The sequence below is a fragment of the Cynocephalus volans genome, chromosome 6 (genome assembly GCF_027409185.1).
Source record: "Cynocephalus volans isolate mCynVol1 chromosome 6, mCynVol1.pri, whole genome shotgun sequence".
In the NCBI taxonomy this organism is placed as follows: domain Eukaryota; kingdom Metazoa; phylum Chordata; class Mammalia; order Dermoptera; family Cynocephalidae; genus Cynocephalus; species Cynocephalus volans.
This window is the reverse complement of record NC_084465.1, coordinates 114,745,865-114,767,435: the sequence shown is the minus strand read 5'-3', so window position 1 is coordinate 114,767,435 and position 21,571 is coordinate 114,745,865. Positions and strand designations below refer to the sequence as shown.

At 47.5% G+C, this 21,571-nt stretch overlaps 1 protein-coding gene across 3 annotated transcripts in view; it reads right to left on the bottom strand.

The window, feature by feature from the left end:
* The window catches only part of GSG1L (GSG1 like), a 216,854-nt gene that overhangs the window by 142,849 nt on the left and 52,434 nt on the right, over window positions 1-21,571 (bottom strand). For 2 of the 3 annotated variants that reach the window (XM_063101198.1, XM_063101200.1), the window contains exon 2: window positions 4,088-4,135. The exons of the other annotated variant lie outside the window; for it this stretch is intronic. In XM_063101198.1, the coding sequence (XP_062957268.1) occupies window positions 4,088-4,135 (48 nt within the window). The remainder of the gene's footprint in view (window positions 1-4,087; window positions 4,136-21,571) is intronic. 3 annotated transcript variants of the gene reach the window in all.

The window sequence follows — 21,571 nt, the reverse complement described above, 5'->3', positions numbered from 1 at the left end:
TGGAGAGGAACTTGGGGGCAGGCAGGGCACCAAAGAGGATGTTCAAGGAAGAATATGTGACATTTGTACCAAAACCTGAATGATGGGAAGGGACCAACTGTGCAGAGAACTGAAGGAACCGCAAAAGCCCTGAGGCGCACGCTAGCTTGGCTGAACCAAGGAACAGCGAGGATTTGGGAGAGCTGGAGTGTGGTGAGAGGAGAACAGGGTGCAGGGCCAGGTCATGCAGGACCTTGTGGGCCACAGTGAGGACGCTGACTTGTACCCAAGTGAGATGGGTGCCATGCGAAGGTTTTAAATAAGAGAGTCACGTGATATGATTTAGGCTTCAAAAAGATAATTGGGGATTCTGTATTTGTCTGTTTTCTGTTGCTTATAACAGAATACCTGAAACTGGATAATTTATAAGAAAAGAGGTTTATTTCTTACAGTTTTGGAGGCTGGGAAGTTCAAGGTCCGGGGGATACATCTGGTGAGGGCCTTCTTGGTGGTGACTCTCTACAGTGACACAGGCTGTCACAGGGCAAGAATTTCAGGAACAAGAGAGAGCCACCCTGCTCACTCGCCCTTCCTATAAAGCCATCAGAACCACGCCCATGACCACACATCAAACCATCACTTACTACTCTGTGAATGGATCAATCCATTGACAAGGGCACGGTTCTCATGATCCAGTCACCTCTTAAAGGCCTCACTGTCTACCACCATAATGTGGGTTAAGTTCCAACATGAGCTTGAGGGGACATTCAAACCACAGCAGATAGCAAGTGAATCGGGGGACAGAAACAAAAGGAGACCAGCAGTTAAGAGACTGTGTAATGAATTCAGATGAAAAATCGTGATTTAGGCTAGCAAAAAACAAAAAAGATATTCCCCACATGAAACACAAAACCAGAATGGTCAGGCAAACTAAAAAACATACATGCCATGGTAAGATGCACAGAGGACAGGCAAATATTTTGCCAGGGGAGAGGGTGGGTGAGACGGGGCAAGACAGTATCAGAGAAAATGGCAAAAAGAAGGTGGCATTTGAGAAGGCCTTGAAAGTGTGCACACGGCCTGCCAGGCGAGAGGGGGTTAGGCGGGAAGGAAAGCTCTGGCCCAACTCAGCTCAGAGGTCCTGGTGAGGGAGGAAAGGGGCACCCGCGGATCTCAGAAGGCCAGGCGTCCAAGAGCCAGACTGCTCAGGTTCCAGTCCCAGCTCTGCTGCTTCCTAACTGTGTGACCTCTCTGTGCCTCAGTTTCCTCATCTGTAGAATGGGGGTGACATGAGCCAATGTGTGAAAGGTCCTCAAAAATAGTGCCTGGCACATGGTAAGCACCGCCTGAAGGCCAGTTAGTGTTAGGGTTGTGATTATCATCATATTTGGCAGACCCATAAGACACCAGGAGGGAGGTCACAGAGGGAGCAGTACCGGGGCCAGAATCTGGGAGAAAAGAGTCTTCCCAGTGAGAACACACCTGGGCACAAACATCCACCTCAATCTCCCCACGTGGCTCAAACATGCCACCCATCTCTGCCCCAAGCATTCCTCATCTGAGAAATGAAGACTCGAGCATGGTGAAGAGCCGGTGAGCGGGTGGATGGATCTGCGCATGCCACCTTCCTGCAGGTGCCCAGGAGAAGGCCACATGGGCTGCTGCGGACCAAACCCTGCTGACCCCAAGAGAGAGCTAACATGTTTGCGAGGCAGCAAGTACACAAAAAGCGTTCTGCACTCAGTGACAAAGCCAGCCCACCCGGCCTCCTTGTAAACATTTTATATATGCAGCCAGAAGGTCCTTGGAGTGGCCACCAAGCACTAAAAGTAAAATCACAAGGCCAGTAAAACATCAAGATACAACCTCCCTGGGGCCTTGGTCCCCATTTTTAAAAAAGGGCAGGAATAAAGGCCCAATGCCTCCTGCGAGGGGCATGAGCAACCCACTCACACAGACACACAATCCACGCATGCTCACACTTGAACATATCTATGCACATGTAACATGGGCACACAGGGCACCTACACTCTCGCATGTACACAGACCTGTACACGCCTCCAGGCCCAGGCTCACACGGCTCATCCACAGGCATGCACAGCATGCACACAAGCACTGGAGCACCTGCTCGTGCATACGCACACTCAGCCACACACACACATGTGTGCACATGTGTGCTTGTGCACACATAGGCCCTGCTTCCCAGAAGGCAGATTTGGAGCAGAGTTGGCCCAGGAGTTCCAAGGCCTTGGGGATTAGGGGATGTGCCTCCTAGACAGCTACAGTACACTGGAGGGGTATGGAGCTGGGGCCTGGCTTAAAACCCAGCTCCACCCCTGGCGAGAGGTGACTTCATCTCTCTAAGCCTCAGTTTCCTCATCTGTCAAGTGGGAGTGAGAACAACCCCCTTCCTTGCGAGGTTGTGGGGAGCTTTCTCAGTTAAGGCAAGTGCTTGGCACAGTGCCCGGCACAAAGTAACTGCCAATAAATATCAGCCATTCATTTGTAATATTAGTAGTAGCATGTCCTGGTGATCTCAGTTTGGAAGCTGTGACCTGAGTCATGCAGCCAAATGCTTCAGGAATAACAACTAAACTGGACCCAGCCCTCAGGAAATCAAGGAAACAGAGGAGACAGTCCCTACTGCAGAAAGCTTGCTCGGGGGTCCTGGCTTCTTCCTGGGGCTGAAGTCCCAGTAGGTTCCCTGTCACTTGCCCCTCAGCCTCACCAGCCAGTGACACAGGAACATCATTAGCCTCATGACACATTATGACCCCCTGGTCCCCCACTGCCTCTGCCAATGACCTGGAAGGAGAACCACAAGCTCGGTCTCACCAGCAGGGGGTATGGGGGCCCACATCCCAGACTTAAGAATTCCCCCTGAGCCAAGGACCCCAACTCCCCCCAACTCTTATAAACTGTTTCAACTCCCCCCATGTTGAAACAGTTTATAAGACTGGATTCCTGCCTTGGTTTCCCCTCCCCTGACTCTCAGGCCCAGAACACTCTCTTAATCTCTGGGCTGTTTGAAGAGACCTGCATGCCTGTTTCTCTCTTGGCAGCCTTTCTCCTGGGTGGCAGCAGGTAGACAGGGAAGGAGGTGGCCAGGCTCCCCTGTGTCTCTGTGGCAGGCTATCCACCAGTATCTATTCTCATTTTTCCATAATAACAAAAATTCTGACTTGTAGCTGAACACAGTGTTGCCCGGGATAAAGACCATGTTTCCCAGCCCCTCACAGCTGAGTGTGGTCATGTGATAACTTCTGGGAACCTCAGAGTTGACATGGAACCTTCGCCCTGTCTTCTTTACCCTTCCTCCATCCTGCTGCCTGGAATGCAGATGTGATAGCTGGCACACTAGCTGCCATCTTAGACCAAGATGTGATAGCTGGCACACTAGCTGCCATCTTAGACCATGAGACAGAGGCCAAGGGACGACGGACAGCCACCCTGAATTACCTACTTTCAAACTTTTATAAAAGAGATAAATAAATTTCGCCACTGAGCCAGTTCTTTTGGGTCACTACTACTTGCAGCTAAACCTACCTGGCTGCTCTCCCCCTCGGCTGAGCCATGACCTGCTCCTGATCATCGTATTACTGCCTTGCATGGCTCTGAGCACTGTGGGCTCAGAGTCTCTGCTACTGGACCCTGCACACAAATGAGACCTCTCTGGATGGCAGCATCCAATCAGTCTGGCCCCACACACCTGAGAGACAACAGAGACTAGCCACCTGGCTTCCCTCCCCCGAGGTCAAATCCTGCAGCTGGAGGCAATCCCCCAGCACTGGTCTTGCCTGAGCCCACATCCACCCACCCATCATACCTCCCCCAAAGTCCCAGCATGCACTGGACATAATGGAAGGGCAGTGACTCTCAGGACTGCCCCACCAGGCGGGGAGGGCCAATGGTCCTCCCCCACCTGCCTCTCCCATTTAACGGAGCGTTCAAGAAACCCAGAGCTTGGCAACAGGACGTCTGGCTTCCAGACCACGTCGCCCAGGAAGGCTGGAGGAGGAACTCTCACAGGGCTGTGGGAAGCCACCTGGGCAGGGACAATGACCCCAGAGAGGGTGGGGCTGGCACCCCTGAGCTGGACCATACTCACCTTTCTCTGACGCTGGGGCCAGGTCAATGAAGCTGCGACATTTTTCACCTTTGAAAAGAAAAGAAGGGTGTAAGAATGTGAGAGCACATGTGGGATTCAGGCTTTCGCCTATCCCCTCCCTGAGCCCTGGAGCAAGCACGTGCCTCTAACCCTTGCTCCTAGAAACCCCATGTCCCAGGAGTGTGGAGGACAACCCTGCCACCCCTCTCACCTCCTGATCCAATCCACCCAGTCCTGTCACTTCCACCTCCTCCATAGCCCTCAGGTCCCTTTCTCTGACCTCCACCCCAGTCTGGCTCCTCCTCACTGGTCTCCTCAGGCCTCTAGTCTGGCCTCTCTCCAATCCATCATCCACCCTGCAGCCAGAGGGGTACTTTGCAAACACACAGCTCTGATCATGTCCAACACATGTCATGCATGCTCCTGCTTGAAACCCTTTGAATTCCCAAAGGAGAAAGCCCACATTCCCACATGTGCCTAAGACTGGCCTCCACCAGCCTGTCCACCCACACTCCCCATCTTGCTCCCCTCCCCCACCCCCCTCGGCTGCTTGTACTCCCCACGCTCCCTCCCACCATGAGGGCTTTGCACATGCTGTTCCCCCTGCCTGGAACATACACCCCCTTTTATAACACTCCCAGCACCTTGGCCTTCTACGGGGCTCCCAGTCACCATTAGGAGTCTACCTCTGCATGTGTGATGCTTGTGTGGAAGTTTATTAATGTCTGTATGCCCCAACAATCTGCAAGCCCCATGAGGGTGGGGGCCACGTCTCCAGTGCATCCCCAGCTCAGAAATGGCAACTCCATCCTCCCGGGTGCTCAGGCCAAAACCATGGCATCATGCTTGGCTTCTCTCTTTCTCTCGCCCTACCCTGCCCCATCTGATCTGGGACTTTAGCTCCCACTATATCTAGGATCCGACCACTTCTCACCACCTCTGCTGGTCCCAGCCACCACTATCTGCCCCCGGATTACTGCAGTAGCCTCTGCATTGGTCCCTCTGTGCATTCTTCCCTCGGTTAGCTGGGTGGTTTACCCTTCCACTCCCTTATCACTTTCTTCAAATGTTACCTTCTCAGGAAGGCCTTTCTATTTAATCTATTTAAAACTCCAAACGTCCCCTCCCCCACACTCCTCCCTCTCTTCCCACTGTATCACTAATACCTAGAATAGTACCTGGTACACAGTGAGCACTCAATAAACATTTATTGAAGGAGCATGTGAACAAATGAGCAAACAGATGATCTAGCGAACAAAAGAATGAATGAATGAATGAATGAATGCCTTCCATGTAAACTTTATAAGAAATTTCAGCTCTTCAGTCCTTCCTCCTGGTCCTCCTTGATGCCAGGCACTGTGCTTGCCACTGAGGACACAGTGATGTTCAAGGCCTGGCCCAGCCTTCGACCCTTTTTTCACGAAAGGAGGGAGAGCCCACTGGACCCTGCTCACAGACACATTTTGTTGGGCTCACACAAGATCGTAAAAATAGGAAAATGTTGCCTACCAATCCAGATTTCTCATTTCCTCTTGAAGAATCAGAAGATCTGGCCGTTCTGGGCCCACAATCCCACACAGCAACAAGCAAATGGGACGGGCAGATGTTCTTCCTTTAGATGAGGCTGTGCTCTAGTTTGCCACAGTCCCCACCACTCCCTGTCACTTTACCCCCAGCCTCATTTCAACCACCCAGATGGCCCTGGAGACATTAGACTGGATGACAGTTTGGGTGAGTTTGCAACCCTCGGTTTAAGAATTTTACTGCTGATCCCAGCAAGGAGATAAATTGGGTCAAAATGGAACCAATGTGGGTTGGAAGATGAAAAAGATCTGGAATTTTCCAGCATTCTCACCTCTTGTATGCATGGAGCCTCCTAAGTTCTTCCCTGAGAAGGTCCCTTGAAGCCCCTTTGGACTCCTGAGCCTCCTGCCAGCCCCACATAAATGCAAAGGCCAAGACGGAGGCAGCAGAGGGAGATGAGGCTAAGAAGGAAAGCAGGGGCCAGATCACAAAGGGTCTTCAGTGCTGAGCCAAGGAGGTGCCTCTTTACTTATTTAGGACACTCCTTCCAAAGAATTTCGAGGCCACAGGTGAGTGGATGCCACTCCTCTGGTTTCAGCCTGTTTGCTCTACCCCTGTGTACTACTCTGAGATGCAGGAGCCTCGCCCTCCGCTACAGATGGAGACAGTAAGGTTCAGGGCAGCAGACTGACCAGCCCAGGTCACACAGCAAGTTAGTGGTGCCGAGATCGTAACGATGTTTGCTGATGGCCAACGATTGAAAGGGAGGATTTAAAAAAAACAAAAGGAGAACAACGAAAAAAAACAAAAACAAAAACGAAAAGAAAAGAGGCAATAGGTGTTGTGCTAGAGTGGGCATATTATGAATGAATTGTTTTAAACTTTCTTTAATGTTATAATGTTTCTCAAGAGCTGGAGGGGGTGGAATTTAATGTCCAAATTCAGATCAGCACCCAGGGCCACATTAAGACTTTGGTGGGCCCCTTCCTAAATAGAAAAAAAAAAAAAAAAAATTAAAAACTACCATTCACAACCACATTGGTAGAAAGATGACCAGATTAAGTATTAAACTTTTTTTCACCTAGGAGTTTTTTTTTTTTTTTTTCTTTCGGTTTTAAAAGAAATTAAAACATTTTCATGGGCTCATGAAAGTATTGTAGGCTCTGGGTGCTATGCCTCCTGGGCCTGGGGAAGACCTCAGCTCTCTTGCACCAGGCTCCTGGCTCCCACCACCAACTGGGCTCTCAGTAATATTTCAAATTTATTGCTAGGCATTTTGCCTTATCTTTTCTTTAACAGTTTTCTTTAGATATAATTCACATGCCATACATTTCATCCACTTAAAGTATACAATTCATTGGTTTTTAGTATATTCTTAATGTATTCAAAAGGTTGTGTGACCTTCACCACAATCAAGTTTAGAGCATTTTCATCACCCCCCGCCCCCCGCAGAAAACCCTCGATGCCCATTAGCAGTTATTCCCCATTTCCCAAAACTTTCCCAGCCCTAGGCAACACCTAATCTATGTTCAGTCTCTATAGATCTGGCTAGTCTGGGGATTTCGTGTAAGTGGGATCACACAATGTATGGTCTTTTGTGACTGGCTTCTTCCTCTTAGCATGTTTTCAAAGATCGTCATGTCGTAGCATGTATCTGGACTTCATTTTTTTATTAAACAATAATATTCCCTTGTATGGATTTACCACATTTTACTTATCCATTCATCAGTCAGTAGACATTTGGGTTTTTTCCACTTTTTGGCTGTTTATGAACATTCATGCACAAGTTTTGGTGTGGACAAGTTCTCATTTCTCTTGGGTATTACCTTAGGAGTGGAATTGCTGGGCTGTATGTTAATTCTATGTTTTACCTTTTGAGAAACTGTTAAACTGTTTTCCAAAGCAGCTGCACCATTTTACATGACCACCTGCAATGCATGAGGGTTACAGTTTCGCCATATCTTCACCAACACTTGTTTTTGTTTGTCTTTTTTCATTATAAGTATTCTTGCAGGTATCTTATTGTAGTTTTGATTTGCATTTCCCTAATGACGAATGATGTTGGACATCTTTTCATGTGCTTTTAAGCTACTCGTACATCTTCTTTGGAGAAATGTCCATTCAGACTTTTACTCATTTTTTAATTGAGTTAGTTGTCTTTTTATTATTGAGTTGAAAGAGTTGTTTATATATTCTGCATACAAACTCCTCATCAAACATCTAATTTGCAAACATTTTCTCCCATTCTGTGGCTTGTTTTTCCACTCTCTTGATGGTGTCCTTTGAAGTGCAAGAGTTTCAAGTTTAATGAAGTCCAATTTATCTATTTTTTTCCTTTGTTATTTGTGCTTTTGGTGTTGTATCTAAGAAGCCTTTACCTAACCCAAGACCATAAAGATTTACTCCTATTCTTTCTCCTAAGAGTTTCGCAATTTTAACTCCCCCATTTAGGTATACTATCCACTTAAAGTTGACTAATGTGTATGGTGCATAAAAGGGGATATCCAGTCATCCCAGCACCATTTGTTGAAAGACTGCTCTTTCTCCATTGAATTGCCTTGGAACTCTTATCAAAAATTAATTGACTGTAAGTGTGAGGGCTTATTTTACACTCTCAATTCCATTCCATTGATTTCTATGTTTATCCTTAAACAGTACTACACTCTCTTGATTACTGTGGCTTTGTAGTTAGTTTTAAAATTGGGAAGCATGGATTCTACAACTCTGACTTTCATTTTTAATATTATGTTGGCTATTCTGGGTCTCTTGCATTTCCACAGGGATTTTAGGACCAACTTGTTCGTTTCTGCAAAAAAAATCAAGTTGGAACTTTGATAGGGATTGTATTGAATCTGTAGATCAATTTGGGAAGGATTGCCATCTTAACAATATTAAGTCTTCCAATAAATGAACATGGGATGTCTTTCCATTTGCTAAGATCTATTTTCATTCCTTTCAACAATGTTCTGTAGTTTTCACTTCTTTTGTTAAATTTATTCCTAAGTATTTTATTCTTTTTGATGTTATTATAAATGGAATTATTTTTCTTGAGAGAATTATATTAAGTGAAACAAGTCAGGCACAGAAAGAGAAATACCACATGTTCTCACTTATTGGAGGGAGCTAAAAATTAATATATAAATTCACACACACACATACACACACACACACAAACCGGGGGGGGGGGGAAGAAGATATAACAACCACAATTATTTGAAGTTGATACAACAAGCAAACAGAAAGGACATTGTCGGGGGGGGGGGGAGGGGGGGAGGGAGAAGGGAGGGAGGTTTTGGTGATGGGAAGCAATAATCAGCTACAATGTATATCGACAAAATAAAATTTAAAAAAAAAAAAAATAAATGGAATTATTTTCTAAATTTCATTGTTGGATTGTTCATTGCTAGTATATAGAAATATGATTAATTTTGTATATTGATCTTGTACCCTGCAATTTTGCTGAATTAATTTATTAATTCTAATAGTTTTTAGTAGAGTCTTGGGATTTGCTACACACAAGATCATGTCATACACAAATGGAGATAGTTTCATTTCCTCCTTTCCAATCTCAATCTCTTTTGTTTCTTTTTCTTGCCTAGTTGCTCTGGCTAAAATCTCCAATATAATGTTAAGTAGAAGTGGCAAGAGAGGACATCCTTGTCTTGTTCCTGATCTTAGGGGGAAGCATCCATTCCTGTACCATTAAGTTTATTATTAGCTGCGGGTTTTTCATATATGCACTCTATCAGGTTGAGACCATTCTCTTCTATTTCTAGTCCTTGAGTGGTTTTATTGTGAAAAGGCAATTGCTTTCTCTTTAACCCCACACAACCTGTAATGTATCTCTGAGAATCCCCACTTAAGAGACAAGCAAACTTGGACTCTGAACTTTCAGTGACTTTCCCAAGACCACACAGCTGGTAAGTGATGGAGCAGGACTCAGCCCAGTCCATATATTCCAAACTCCATGCCCTAGAACCTTCCCAGCTATTTTTTTTTCCCATTTGCTATGTCAGAATTTCCTGCTACAGCCAGTTGTTCCCACTGTGTACAACTCCTGGGTCCTAAAAGGAATCATCTGGGAACATACCTCCATGCAGACAGGGAAAATCCATGAGGGGCTAAATAAACTGATTCACACATCTATTTCTGCTACACGGACAAGGCTGAACAAAAGCTGTTTGAGCAGAGATAGTCAAACTTAGCCCACACTGCCTATGCAGGGCAAAGCTGAGGTTAAAGGAAAAATCATAGAGATGGTATGAGGAAGACAGGATCCTTCAAAGGTCAAAAGTCTAAGAGCTGAAATCCAAACACAGGAGAGACATTTTTCTCCAAACCCTTAGTCTCCATGATAGATTAACTAAACATTAATGAGAAAGATACCAAACCACATCATATTGGTGTGCTGCTTTTAGAAGTGACCCTTAAAACACTAGCATCATTTAATTGTCAATTACGATTGTTTACATGTCTGATTAAAGGATTATGTTGGGTATAAAACTGAAGACAAGGGCACTTATATCCCAATCACACATGCTTCAGACTGAGGCTGGGCAGTTAGATCTCAGAGCTGTGGCGTATTGCCACCACCTGGTGGCAGCATACCTTTCATGAACCGTGGCACTTAAAAGCTGGGAGGGATCCTAAAGGTCATCCAATTCAAGAGGTTCTCAGCCCTGGGAAGCCCAGGCCCCACCCACAGAGATGCTGATTTACTTGGTTGGGGTGGGTCCTAAATGTCGTAGGGTTTTAAAAGCTCCCCAGGTGATTCCAGTTGCATCCAGGGTGAGACTCACACTACAATCTGTCTTATAAAAAATGTATTTTCAACATTAGAAAGACAATAGTGAGTCATCTGAGTGACAAGGGCTCAAGCTACTGCTCTGGACACTCCTTCCAGCAACAGCACTTATGGGGTAGGATAGTACAGTGGTCAGGGGTATGAGCTCTGATTCAGCAGAGCTGAGCTCAAATGCCAACTCTGTCACCTCCTGCCATGTGATTCCTGTCTTTCTGTGCCTTGATGTCCTTGCTGGTAAAATGGGCCAAGCGCCTGGAGGGGTCCTGGGAAGACTCAGCATGGGCACAGTGCCTGGGACACAGGGGTGCCTAGGAGGTGGCAGTTCTCATCATTATCACTGCTGCCCACACCTGGGTCAGAGGAAACATTGGACATAGTCCTCTGCAGTCCAATGGAGAGGAGACAAGGGTGACACTCGGATGCCATCAAAGACCAGCACATGGAACAGGGGGTGCATTTGTTCAGAGCAGAAACTCTAGGGCCAGGCCGCCTGTATTCAGCCTGGCTCCATCACTTCGTAGATGTGTGACATGGTGCCTCAGTTTCCCTACCTATAAGAAGTGAAAGTCACCAGTGCTGGTGCTTCTATAGTGTATATCACAGGGTGGACCAGTAGGTGCTGGTGTCAACCACCACGTGGTACAGCTGGGACTAGTCAGAGGGCAGGAGTCCAGACCACTGGGGGGTGATGTCATCCTGCTTCAGGGCAGGGACAGCAGAGGGATCTTGTGCAGAAGGGAGGGGGGCCAGAAGACTGACCCCAGGGTAAAAGTGGTTTGGGGAGCCATGAGCAGCAGGGTCCCACAGCACCCTAAGCAGATGTCGGTGTCTTCAAGGAAATGGCCTGGAAAAGCTGGACTTTGGGGTCCAAGGTCACAGGCTAAACAAGAATCCTGCAACCCAGTAAGGGTCCCATGGCCCCCACGGAAACCATTGGTAGTGGGGAGGGGAAGGTCAGGTGAAGACCAGACGGTTCTCCCAAAAGGTCTGAAAACTTCCTATGACCCGGGGGCTGAGAGGGAACCTCAATTATGTGGAGACTGACTTTCTCACTGCCTTGGAGAGCAGAAACTCGGGCTCCTATTCTACCAGGTCTAGAGAAATAAGCTAATGGGATGTTTCTTGCCTAAACAAAGTGCACATTCATACCCACTGCAGTCTTAGAAGGAAACTTCCTGTGTGGGGTCCTCACCACCATGCCTTGCCCTGAGGCCAGGGGCCCCCAGACAGGACTTGAAACCCAGCCTCAACACGAGGCCACTAACTCAAGAGGTCTCAGTGGCCAGAATAAATGACACAAGCCTGTGGGGACTGGAGAGCTGGGGGAGGGCATGCCCTGATAAACGGATATGAAGCGGCTGACACGTGGGCCAGGCGGGGTCCTGGGAGGGAACAGACGGCACTCTCCACGGGGTTCACTGAAGACTGCTGGGTGGAGGGACCATTTAGAGAAGTGTGGACAGGATCGGGGGCTAGCGGCAGTGGGGCGCCCTCACCACCCAGGTCTGAAGGGGCAGGGGAGGGAGAGGGAAGCTTCCTCTGCAAAGGAAGAGCTGTAGCCACACTTCAGCCAGCATCAGAACTGGAAATTCTGGGAGGGCACCCAGGAATCTGCCTTTCTAACAACTCCCAGGGGATGCTGGTCTGGGAAGCACACTTTGAGAACCTTAGAGGACCTTACAGGAAGGTAGTCGCCGTCCAAACATCAAGAGGAGAGAGCAAGGCAAGGGGAGGGAAGCACCCTGACGTTTCTGTCCTTCCACCTTCAGATTCCCAGTTGGTGCCTCCAATGGGCGATAACCAACGAGAAAGCAGAGGGCACTGGAGTCCAGGTGATTCCACCTGCACAGGTATCTCCCGAGGCACAGAGGAGCAGGGCAGGGAACAGACGTGGAGTGGTGATCGGAAAACAGCTCACACACCACCCTACCTAGGGTGGTCCTCACCCCTCTACACCCATCACCCACGTCCCCTCACCTGCTACAGGACTTAACACGATCACAATCTGAAATTATCCTGCTTATGCCTTTGTTTACTTGTTTACTCTCTGGGTCCTCTACAGAATGCACAATGGACTTTTCCTCTGCTTTGGGCTCTATTTGCATGTGAATATGTGTGGGCCATGGGCATGACCACATTCTAGACCAGGCTATAGGCTGCACGCCCTGAAATCATGCAGAATTCTCTCTCTCACTCTTTCCCCTCCTCAACTCCTAAGAATCAAAATCACAATGTCAAGTAGTGATATCTGGGGGTGTTTGAATTAATTTTGATCCCTAAAAATATACTTCTCCTAAGTTACTAATGTCAATGTTTCATATTCATGCAATCATATTCCACCAACCTTTATTGAGCACCTACTATGTGCCAGTCCATGTTCTAGGTGCTGGGAACATAGCAGGGGACCACAGAGACAAAGTCCCTGCCCTCAGGGAGTATCTGTTCTAATGTTAACATATATGTATCAGCAACTCTTTGGAATCCTCTCACCGAAGGAGGGAGCTCCCTGGCTCTTCTAACTAATACCCAGACAATGTCTCTGCAACGTGGAGGCCACATTGTTTTCAGCAGCAAATAGAAGTTTCCTTTGTGTCTTTGTTGTTGTGTCCTCATAGCCTGGAACAGTGATCGGTGCTGCAGACATGATCATGGAATGAATAAATGAATAGCATTTCATAAATTGCCTTTATCAAGAATTCCACCAAAGGGAAGCTTACTCTGCAGAATCTGTATGGTGTGGCCACCGCACCTGGAGGCAAAGGTGAGACTGAGCGTTGAATCTTGGAGCCATGCTAATAAGAGGCAAACAGAAAGGCGGTGTCTACACTATCCAGGAAGGAGGTGGTAGCTCCAAGGCCAGCCACTGAGCACCACATGGCGGAGGGCTTGGAGATCGGGAGACCCCCAACATCTTCAAACACTGCCCTTCCCCCCCAGCCCCATTCCCTGCTGTTTCGCCTTCAATGGATCAGATTTACCTCTCTACCTTTCCCACCTCCACGCCCTGGTTCTTGCTACTCCCTTCATCTCCACACCTCCTCCCCTCCGTTTCTCCAAATCTGAACCATCCCCAGCCTTCGAGATCCAGCTCCAATGTCCACCCCACCCCTGCCATGAAGCCTGCCTGTTTACAAACCAGTGTCCCATCCCAAAGAGATGCCTCCCTGAATTTCTACCACGTTTTACTGCAATATCTCTCGTTATAGTGTCACGTTCTACCTTGGGTGCGTCTCAGCCCCTTTGTTTGGCCCCTGGGGGCTCTAGTGTTAGATCTCCCCTCCAGCAGCAGAGGTGAGGGTTTGTCACACTGCCTGAGATCCAGGGCCCGATGACCCCAAGGAGAGTCCAGGACAAGTACCATACAGAAGACTTCACACACATCACAACAATTGTCTGAGGTCAGTACCCACCCCCATTTTACAGATGAGGAAACTGAGGCTCACAGAGGTGAAGCACTGTACCCAAGGCTACACAGCCAGTAGGTGGCAGAATCAGGATCTGGACATAGGCCTGTGTCTTTCCAAAGTTCTTTCCATCCTGCAGGGACCCAAAGCATTCGATGGCCAGACCAGGCAGTCTCTGAAATACCTTTTTAAAACATTTTATTAGGGGAAATTTCTATCTTTCACAAAAGTAGAGAGACTAGCACAAAAAGCCTGTGTCCCCGCCCCCAGCTTCAGTAAGTGTCAGCTCACGGCCAGTCTTGCCTCATCCGCCCCAGCACCGTGGGGTTACTCTGAAACAAAGCCCAGAAGCTGGACCTGAAATGTCTTTTGGAAGGGCCTGCTCATCTGTTCAGAAAAGATACATGGAAAGTCACTCCTTCCTAGACCCCATGGCATCACTTTCTGGGGATGTTGGCTTTTTACAGCGTGGGGATAAAACACACAGCCCAAGAGGCCGCAACCTCCCTCACTGCTCGCCCCTCAGACCCTGTCTCTAGGGGGCCTGCCTGAGCAGAGGTCCAGGAGTGGGGACTCAGAAGTTGCCCTCGATGCAGTGGCTTGATATTGTCAGTGAGTGCCTTTTTCTGCGACCGAGAGGAGTGCCTGGCAGGGGCCCTCGGCAGAGATGAGGCTTCCAGGAATCCACTGCAAGCAGCAGCCCTGCTCTGGCCACCACCAGGCCGGATTCCAGGAAATTCACCCAAGGCCGCCCTTGTCTGGGCCTGGTCTAGTTTTGAAAGAAGCTCAGGTATGGAGGTGGCCAGGGAGGCGGGGAGCACCAGGGTCAACAGGAGGCCGGGCAGGGTGTGCTCCTGGTTAAAAGCCTGGGCTCACAGACCTGAGATCAGACACCCACACTGCCATCTGCCACTCGTGGGGCTGTGGGTAAATAACTGTTTTTTATTTGTTTGGTTGGGGTATGGGTTTTGGGGGGGCTTTTTTGCCAGTAAAGGTTGATCATTCCAGCCTCTTGGGGCTGCTGTGAGGCTAAATGAGGTCCTGGGTATAAAACATGATGTCTTCAGTTAGGATTTTTTTTTCTTTTTTTGGTGGCTGGCCATCAGGGGATCTGAACCCCTGACCTTGGCATTCTAACACTGCGCTTTAACCAGCTGGATAACAGGCCAGCCTTCAGTTATGATTTACGTCAGACACCATCTGCAAAGGGAGCACCCTGATGTTCTGCTACCCACCCCCAAAGTCATTTGTCACAGGTCTCAAGCCTCCCTCCATGATAGGAGGGTGCTCTAAGGCAAATGGAGGCCGCAGGATGTGAGTTCAAATCCATCCTCCACCTCCTCCTAGCCACGTGACCTCAGCAAGTGGCTTCACCTCTCCAAAGCTTTTCCTCACTTGCCAAATGGAAGTCATGGGAGCCTCTGCCTTCCAGGATTGCAAAAAGGGTTAACACAGGAGAGAGTGTGTGAAAACACCTGCCCCAAGTTTGGCTTGCTAAGTGAGAGCCACTTTTTATTCCTCCCCTGGATCCTAGGTTAGAGACATGGTTCACTCCTCCCAGGAGGGCCTGGGGGTCTTCCCCAACAAAGGCAAGAGGCTGTAATTCTGCAACTTCAGCCTGAGCAGGTGGAGGGCAGCTGGCAGGGCCACCAGCAGAATCAAGGGAAGTGGCCAGAGGCAGATGCCCAATACTGGCAGAAGGTGTGCATAACGTTGCAGGTCGGCCGAGTTGCCCTTGGCACAGACACGCAGGAGCCCAGGTCTTGTTGGCAGTGGAGATGCAGGAGGGGCACCAGGGAGGCCAGCATCCTTGGCTGGATCCCCAGATCCTGGGTTTGAGGATCATGACTTAGTTCCCTACCTCACCAGATGGTGTAGCTGAGGTTTCTGTGGAGTGGGTGGTGGAGAGAGGATGGGGAAGGCAGGGGTAACAGAGTCAGCCAACAATGACATCTGCTAACACACACAGTACACGTACTTGGTGCCAGGTCCCGTCCTAAGTGCCTCCCGTGTGCCCTTTCACTGACCTTCACAACAGCCCTAGGAGGCAGGTCCCACAACCACCTCCATTTTATAGATGAAGAAACTGAGGCACAGGAAGGTTGTCTAACATCCCACAGCCAGCGGTGAGGTCAGGATTCAAATCGAGACAGTTCAGCACAGAGCCTATGTTTTGGCCATGACACTGTACTGCCTCTCAGCAGAGTAGGCTGGTTCTAGAGAAATCTGTTCTTCCTAAGAGAAGTCCCAGATGCCTTATGAAGAGGACTCCACACATGGCAGGAGGAATCAGCAGCCTTCTGGATGGGCTGCTTTTCGAGACACCCAGCACAGGAGATCCAAATCTGGCTGGTTCTGAGTTTGACTCTGATTCCGAGACCAGATTCCACAAGGAGCCCAGCTTCTGGGCAGGTACACAGTTAGTTTTCTCTGTAGTAGGCGCTTTCGACTTGCTGGGAGGTCAGAGAAGAATTAGTCCTGGTTCTCCACAAATGTGGCTGATGAGAAACCATTATAACTGTCTGGCAGGGGCAAAAGTTCACACACCTTCGCTGGTTGGATTCAAGGAATTCAGCTCTGGGAGCTGGGAGAAAAGAAAAATGCCAACAGATCTTGCATGAAGCTTCTCCTCTCACTATCCAGGCTGGCGGCAGAGCCTTGGCAAGCGCTTCCTTGGAATTCTCCGGAGGCTGCTGCCAGTTCAACTGACAGGGCAGCAGATGGCACACACTTATCTGCTGATGATATTTTGATTTATTTATCTCTTACAGATGGTACCAGCCTTGATTTCTGGCGGGAGTCCAAAACATGGGTCAACTTTCTGGGGATAATCATTTCTACGAGCGGATGAAAGGCTGAAGACTAAAACCCTGCCTGGCATTGTGACCACCTCACCGTGGTCTCCAGACATACCTTGCTTGGGCATTTGGGGCACTGGGGGTAAACCAAAAGGAAGAATTTGTTCTAAACAATCTTAAAGCTGATGAACCTAAAAGCTTATCTAAAATTAACGAGTGGTTCATTTTAAGAGCTTTGAGCTCACAGAGTCCTGAGTTCAAGCCCCAGCTTTGCCACTTACGAGGTCTGTGACCCAGGGCCAGACTCTCTGAGTCTCAGTTTCTTCATCTGTAAAATGGGTATAACTGTCACCTCTACCACATAAGATGTGACAGAAAGAGCAAGTTATCCACCAAAAATGCGCTACAGCTTCTGTAGCCCAGCCAGGTACATTTCCCAGCATGCCCTACATCCAGTGGGGACATGTGACGGGTAGTGGGTGCGTCTTGTCTTTCCTCTACCTCATTCAGGTCCCCAGGAAATGGCAGAGCCACAATATGGAAGTTGCCTGGTCCCCAAATCACTATACAGAGAACTGCCACCCAGCAGGACCTCCTGTACTGAAGTGTTACATGAGCAAGAAATAAACTTCTGTGTTAATCCGCTGTCATTCCAGGGTTTATTTGTTACAGCAGCTAGTGTTGCCCTATCCATAGGCTAGCTGGGGATCAAATGAGATTATATGAGGGTACTTCAAAAAGTTCATGGAAAAATAGCATTAAAAGATAATATGAATCTTTCCATGAACTTTTTTATTTTTTATTTTTTTGGCAGCTGGCTGGCTGGTACAGGGACCCAAACCCATGATCTTGGTGTTATAAGGCTGCGCTCTAACCAACTGAGCTAACCAGCCAGCCCTCCATGAACTTTTTGAGGTAATCTCATACATGCGAGGCACCTGCTATATGACAATTCACTATCATCATGTTTTAAGGAATCCTGACAAATAAAGGATATTGTGGATTTTTTAATATCATACCATATGCTGGGTTTGGTCTAAAGCAAGGCAAATCTTTTTTTCCCTCTACCTCAGTCTTACTTCTGCCCTTTCTTGCTACTGTAAGGAGGGTGTTGAGTGGCTTCAGTTCTGTTATTATTATTCCCATTTTATGGATGAAGAGACTGAGGCACAGGGAGTTTAAGTGCCATAGCCAAAGGCATCAAGATAGTAAGTGGTGGACCCAGGATTCCCACCCAGGCACCCTACCTCCAGAGCCCCCACTCTTAATCACGTTTGGAGGGTGAAACTTGTAGGAAGGATTTGGTTTGTTCTTTTTGACTCCAGGGAGCAGAACTGAACCCAATGGACCCGAGGAGCAAGACTCTGCCCAACACAACCAAAGAATGGTCCAGCCCCACCTATGTGGCATTATGTTTTCCAGTGTTGAAAGGGTAACAGAGGCTGGACCACCACTTGGAGACATCTCCAGGACACTCAAGCAGCCAGTGGAGGATCGGGCTGGGCCAGTGTTTCCTCAGATCCCTCAGGTGGCTCAGGATGGGGGGACATGGTGTTAAATTACACTGCATTATGTCACGGGAAACGCTTCTCCCTCCCAATTCCCTTCCAATCCTTCAGATTACTTCCAGGAGAAAATTTCAGTTTTGTGCTAACCTGTCTTTAACATCACTCTAATACTTGCTAATCTATTTTAAAAAGAGAGAAAAGGCCAAAAAATCCAGCTAGAATTTGACAGCACTGTTTTTAATGCTCACACATGCATACACACATACACACGTGTGTGTGTGTGTATTTCTATTTTTGGCAAGTTGTACTACTTTTCCATTTCCAATTGTGATATAAAGCTCCACTTTTAAATTCATTTATGTAAGAAAAATTTGAGCTAATGTGAAGTAAAAAAAATCATAGTAGAACCGGGGTATGTGGCTAGGAACAAATTTATAAAGGTGATATAAAAAATTCTGCACTTCTAGGCTCACTCCATGCCAAGAGCTCGCAGGGCAACCACAGTGCACAGAACTGGTAACACCATTCATATCGTGGTTTATACGAACTCCAATCCCTAGAGTTGTGCAGCACACAGCCTGTGCAGCTGTACGCAGCAGCCGTGAATATTTTTAGAGTAACAAATATCCCAAACATACAAGGGAAGAGAGATAATATTCTGGCAGACTACCCTAAAATTGGCAGCCAAAGTTCCTCACTCCAAATTATGCGATTTTCTGTTCATGATCCTCCTATGGCATCCTCATGCTCAGGGGGCCACCAGGCAGCCAAGCAGCACTGGTGCCCAGCCTGGCCTCTGGAGGAGGAATGGAAGAAACAGGCACAGGGTTCTCCTCCAGGGAGACTCACAAGCATAACCCCAGCAAGGCTGCAGGAAGATGAATAGCAAGGGAGATGCACGTTCAAGTATAAAGGCAGCAGGCCTATGCTCTCCTACATGAAAGCACGTGGAGAACAGAGTTTCTATGAGCCATTCTAGAAAAAGCTAGCTGACACTGAAATCCAGTTCACCAGGGGAAGAGTCAAAACAAACCCAAGAATGGAGAAGTCACAGTTACAACACCATGGTGAGTAAAGACTATGTAAACACACGACCAAAATGCAACAATTGGAGATAGGAGCTGCAACACCTTACTATCTTAAAAATCATACAAACATCAAAAATCAAAGGGTCAGAGGCAGTACGAACACTAGTCATCACGTATTTCTTAGAAGGGGTCTAGTACCAGAAACACCTTGTTTAAAGACTACAGTGACACTCCTCTCCCTATCCACACCCACCTCCAAAAAAACACAATGTTAATTATCTACCAAGGTCAAAAGGATGGAGCAGAGGAGAATGGAGATTGGAATTCAGGCCTGACGTGCAAACACTGAAGTAGGCTCACTTGGCCTCAAGGACCCCAGCCCCAACATGGCTCTCTCACCCAGGACCACTGAGGAAGGACCTCTTATGTCCTAGGAATTCCCATGCTGATTAAAAAAAAAACACACACACACAAGGGTTGGCCAGTTAGCCCAGCTGGTAGAGCATGGTGCTGATAACACCAAAGTCAAGGGCTCAGATCCCCTTACCAGCTGGTCAAACATACACATACACACATAAACACACACACACACATTCATCTTTCTCCAGGTCCACGGCCTCAGTCTCTCCCCTGTCTCCCTGCATCCTCACTGTCAGCCACAGGGACCTTTACAGAGCCCAGATCTGAATCTGCTCACGAACCCACACTGGCCTTCACTTCCTACCAAAATCGTCGCATCCTCAGACATGTATGAAAAACGCAGGCTCCGAAAGAAGCGTATTCTCTGTGACCCAACAACATCATTTCTTGGAATTCATCTTAGAGACATTCACATGTGCAAAATAACACAAGGTCAAGGTCACTCACTGCAGCATTATTTGAATGGCAAGGGACTGGAAATAACCTAAATTCCCATTAGTTAAATAGGAAATGTACATCCAATTTATGAAAGATTCACACCCATTACAATGAGCAGGGCGGCTCCCTCTCTCTCAAAATTTTAATATTATATCTTAGGATGTTAATATTAATATTTATACAGAATACTAATACTACATGAAAAAGTGAGTGCCCTACTGAAGTTCAAGACTACCTGCTCATACAGAATAAGTCCAAACAACTCCACCTGCCCCTTCTTCTGCCCAGTGTGGTCTCCTGACATTCTCCATCAGATAGTGTTTGTTTTCTATTGCTGCTACAAAAATTTACTGCAAACATAATGGCTTAAACAATACAACATTTTTATCTCATAATTCCATAGGTCAGAAGTCCCCCATGGGTCTCACTGGAGGCTCCAGAGAAGATTCCACTTTCTTGCCTTTTCTAGTTCCCATGGCTGCCCACATTCCCTGACTCGTGGCTCCCTTCCTCCATTCTTGAAACCAGCCATGTCCAATCTCTCTTCTTGCATAGACACACCTCTGTCTCGGACTACAGCTGGGAAAGGTTCTCCACTTATAAGGACTTAGGTAATTAGGTTGGGCCCCTCTGGATAATCCAGGATAACCTCCCCATCTCAAAACCCTTGATGTAATCACATCTGAAAAAGTCTCTTTCACCGTGTAAGGTAACACGTTCCCAGGTTACAGGGTTTTATGATGTGGACATCTTTGAAAGGGAGGGGACATTACTTTGCCTACGAGATACCCCAGACTCTGGCTACCAAAGCATTTATCACATCTCATCAAGCACAAGACCTCTTGACTCTGTACCCGTCCCTCTGCCTGAAATGCTCTTTCTCACCTGCCCAATTCCTACTCAGACCTTCAAGACTGAACTCAGAAGCCCTCTCCTCCATGAAGCCCTCCCTGATTCCCCCAGGCAGAATTAGTGACATTGCTAGCACTTTGAAAAGACCCCTCCCTCCATATGACACTTGTCACTTGGCATTTGAATTATCCGTCTACTTGTACATCTCTCAGTAGACTGCAAAAAATTTAAGAGTCAAAACTGACTTATTCAACCACACATAACCACCATTCATAACAATGCCTCATACATAGGAGGGTTTAGTAAACACTGACAGAATGAATGACTATTCGATTTTACCGCAGAGTGCATGATATAATATGTAATCCAAAATATGATTTTAGGTGTCTGCTATTGTTGTTAGTCCACATGCTTGGTCCATGATGAGAGCTCAATAAATATTTTATCAAACACTTTCTATATGCCAGACATTTTGCTAAGCTCTTATAAGCTCTGCCTCTCTCGTTTAATTTTTCACAGTAAGTCTCAAAGAAGTACTACTGTATTCATTTGGGTAGTTAATACTAGCTGCTGTTACAAATGCATCAAAATCTTAAAGGTTTCTTCATCAGCTGCCAATCCTGCATGGCTCCCATCCATGCAGTGACTCAGGGACCCAGGTTCCTTCTACAGCGTAGCTGCACTGCATGCAGGAGAGAAGGTACAGGG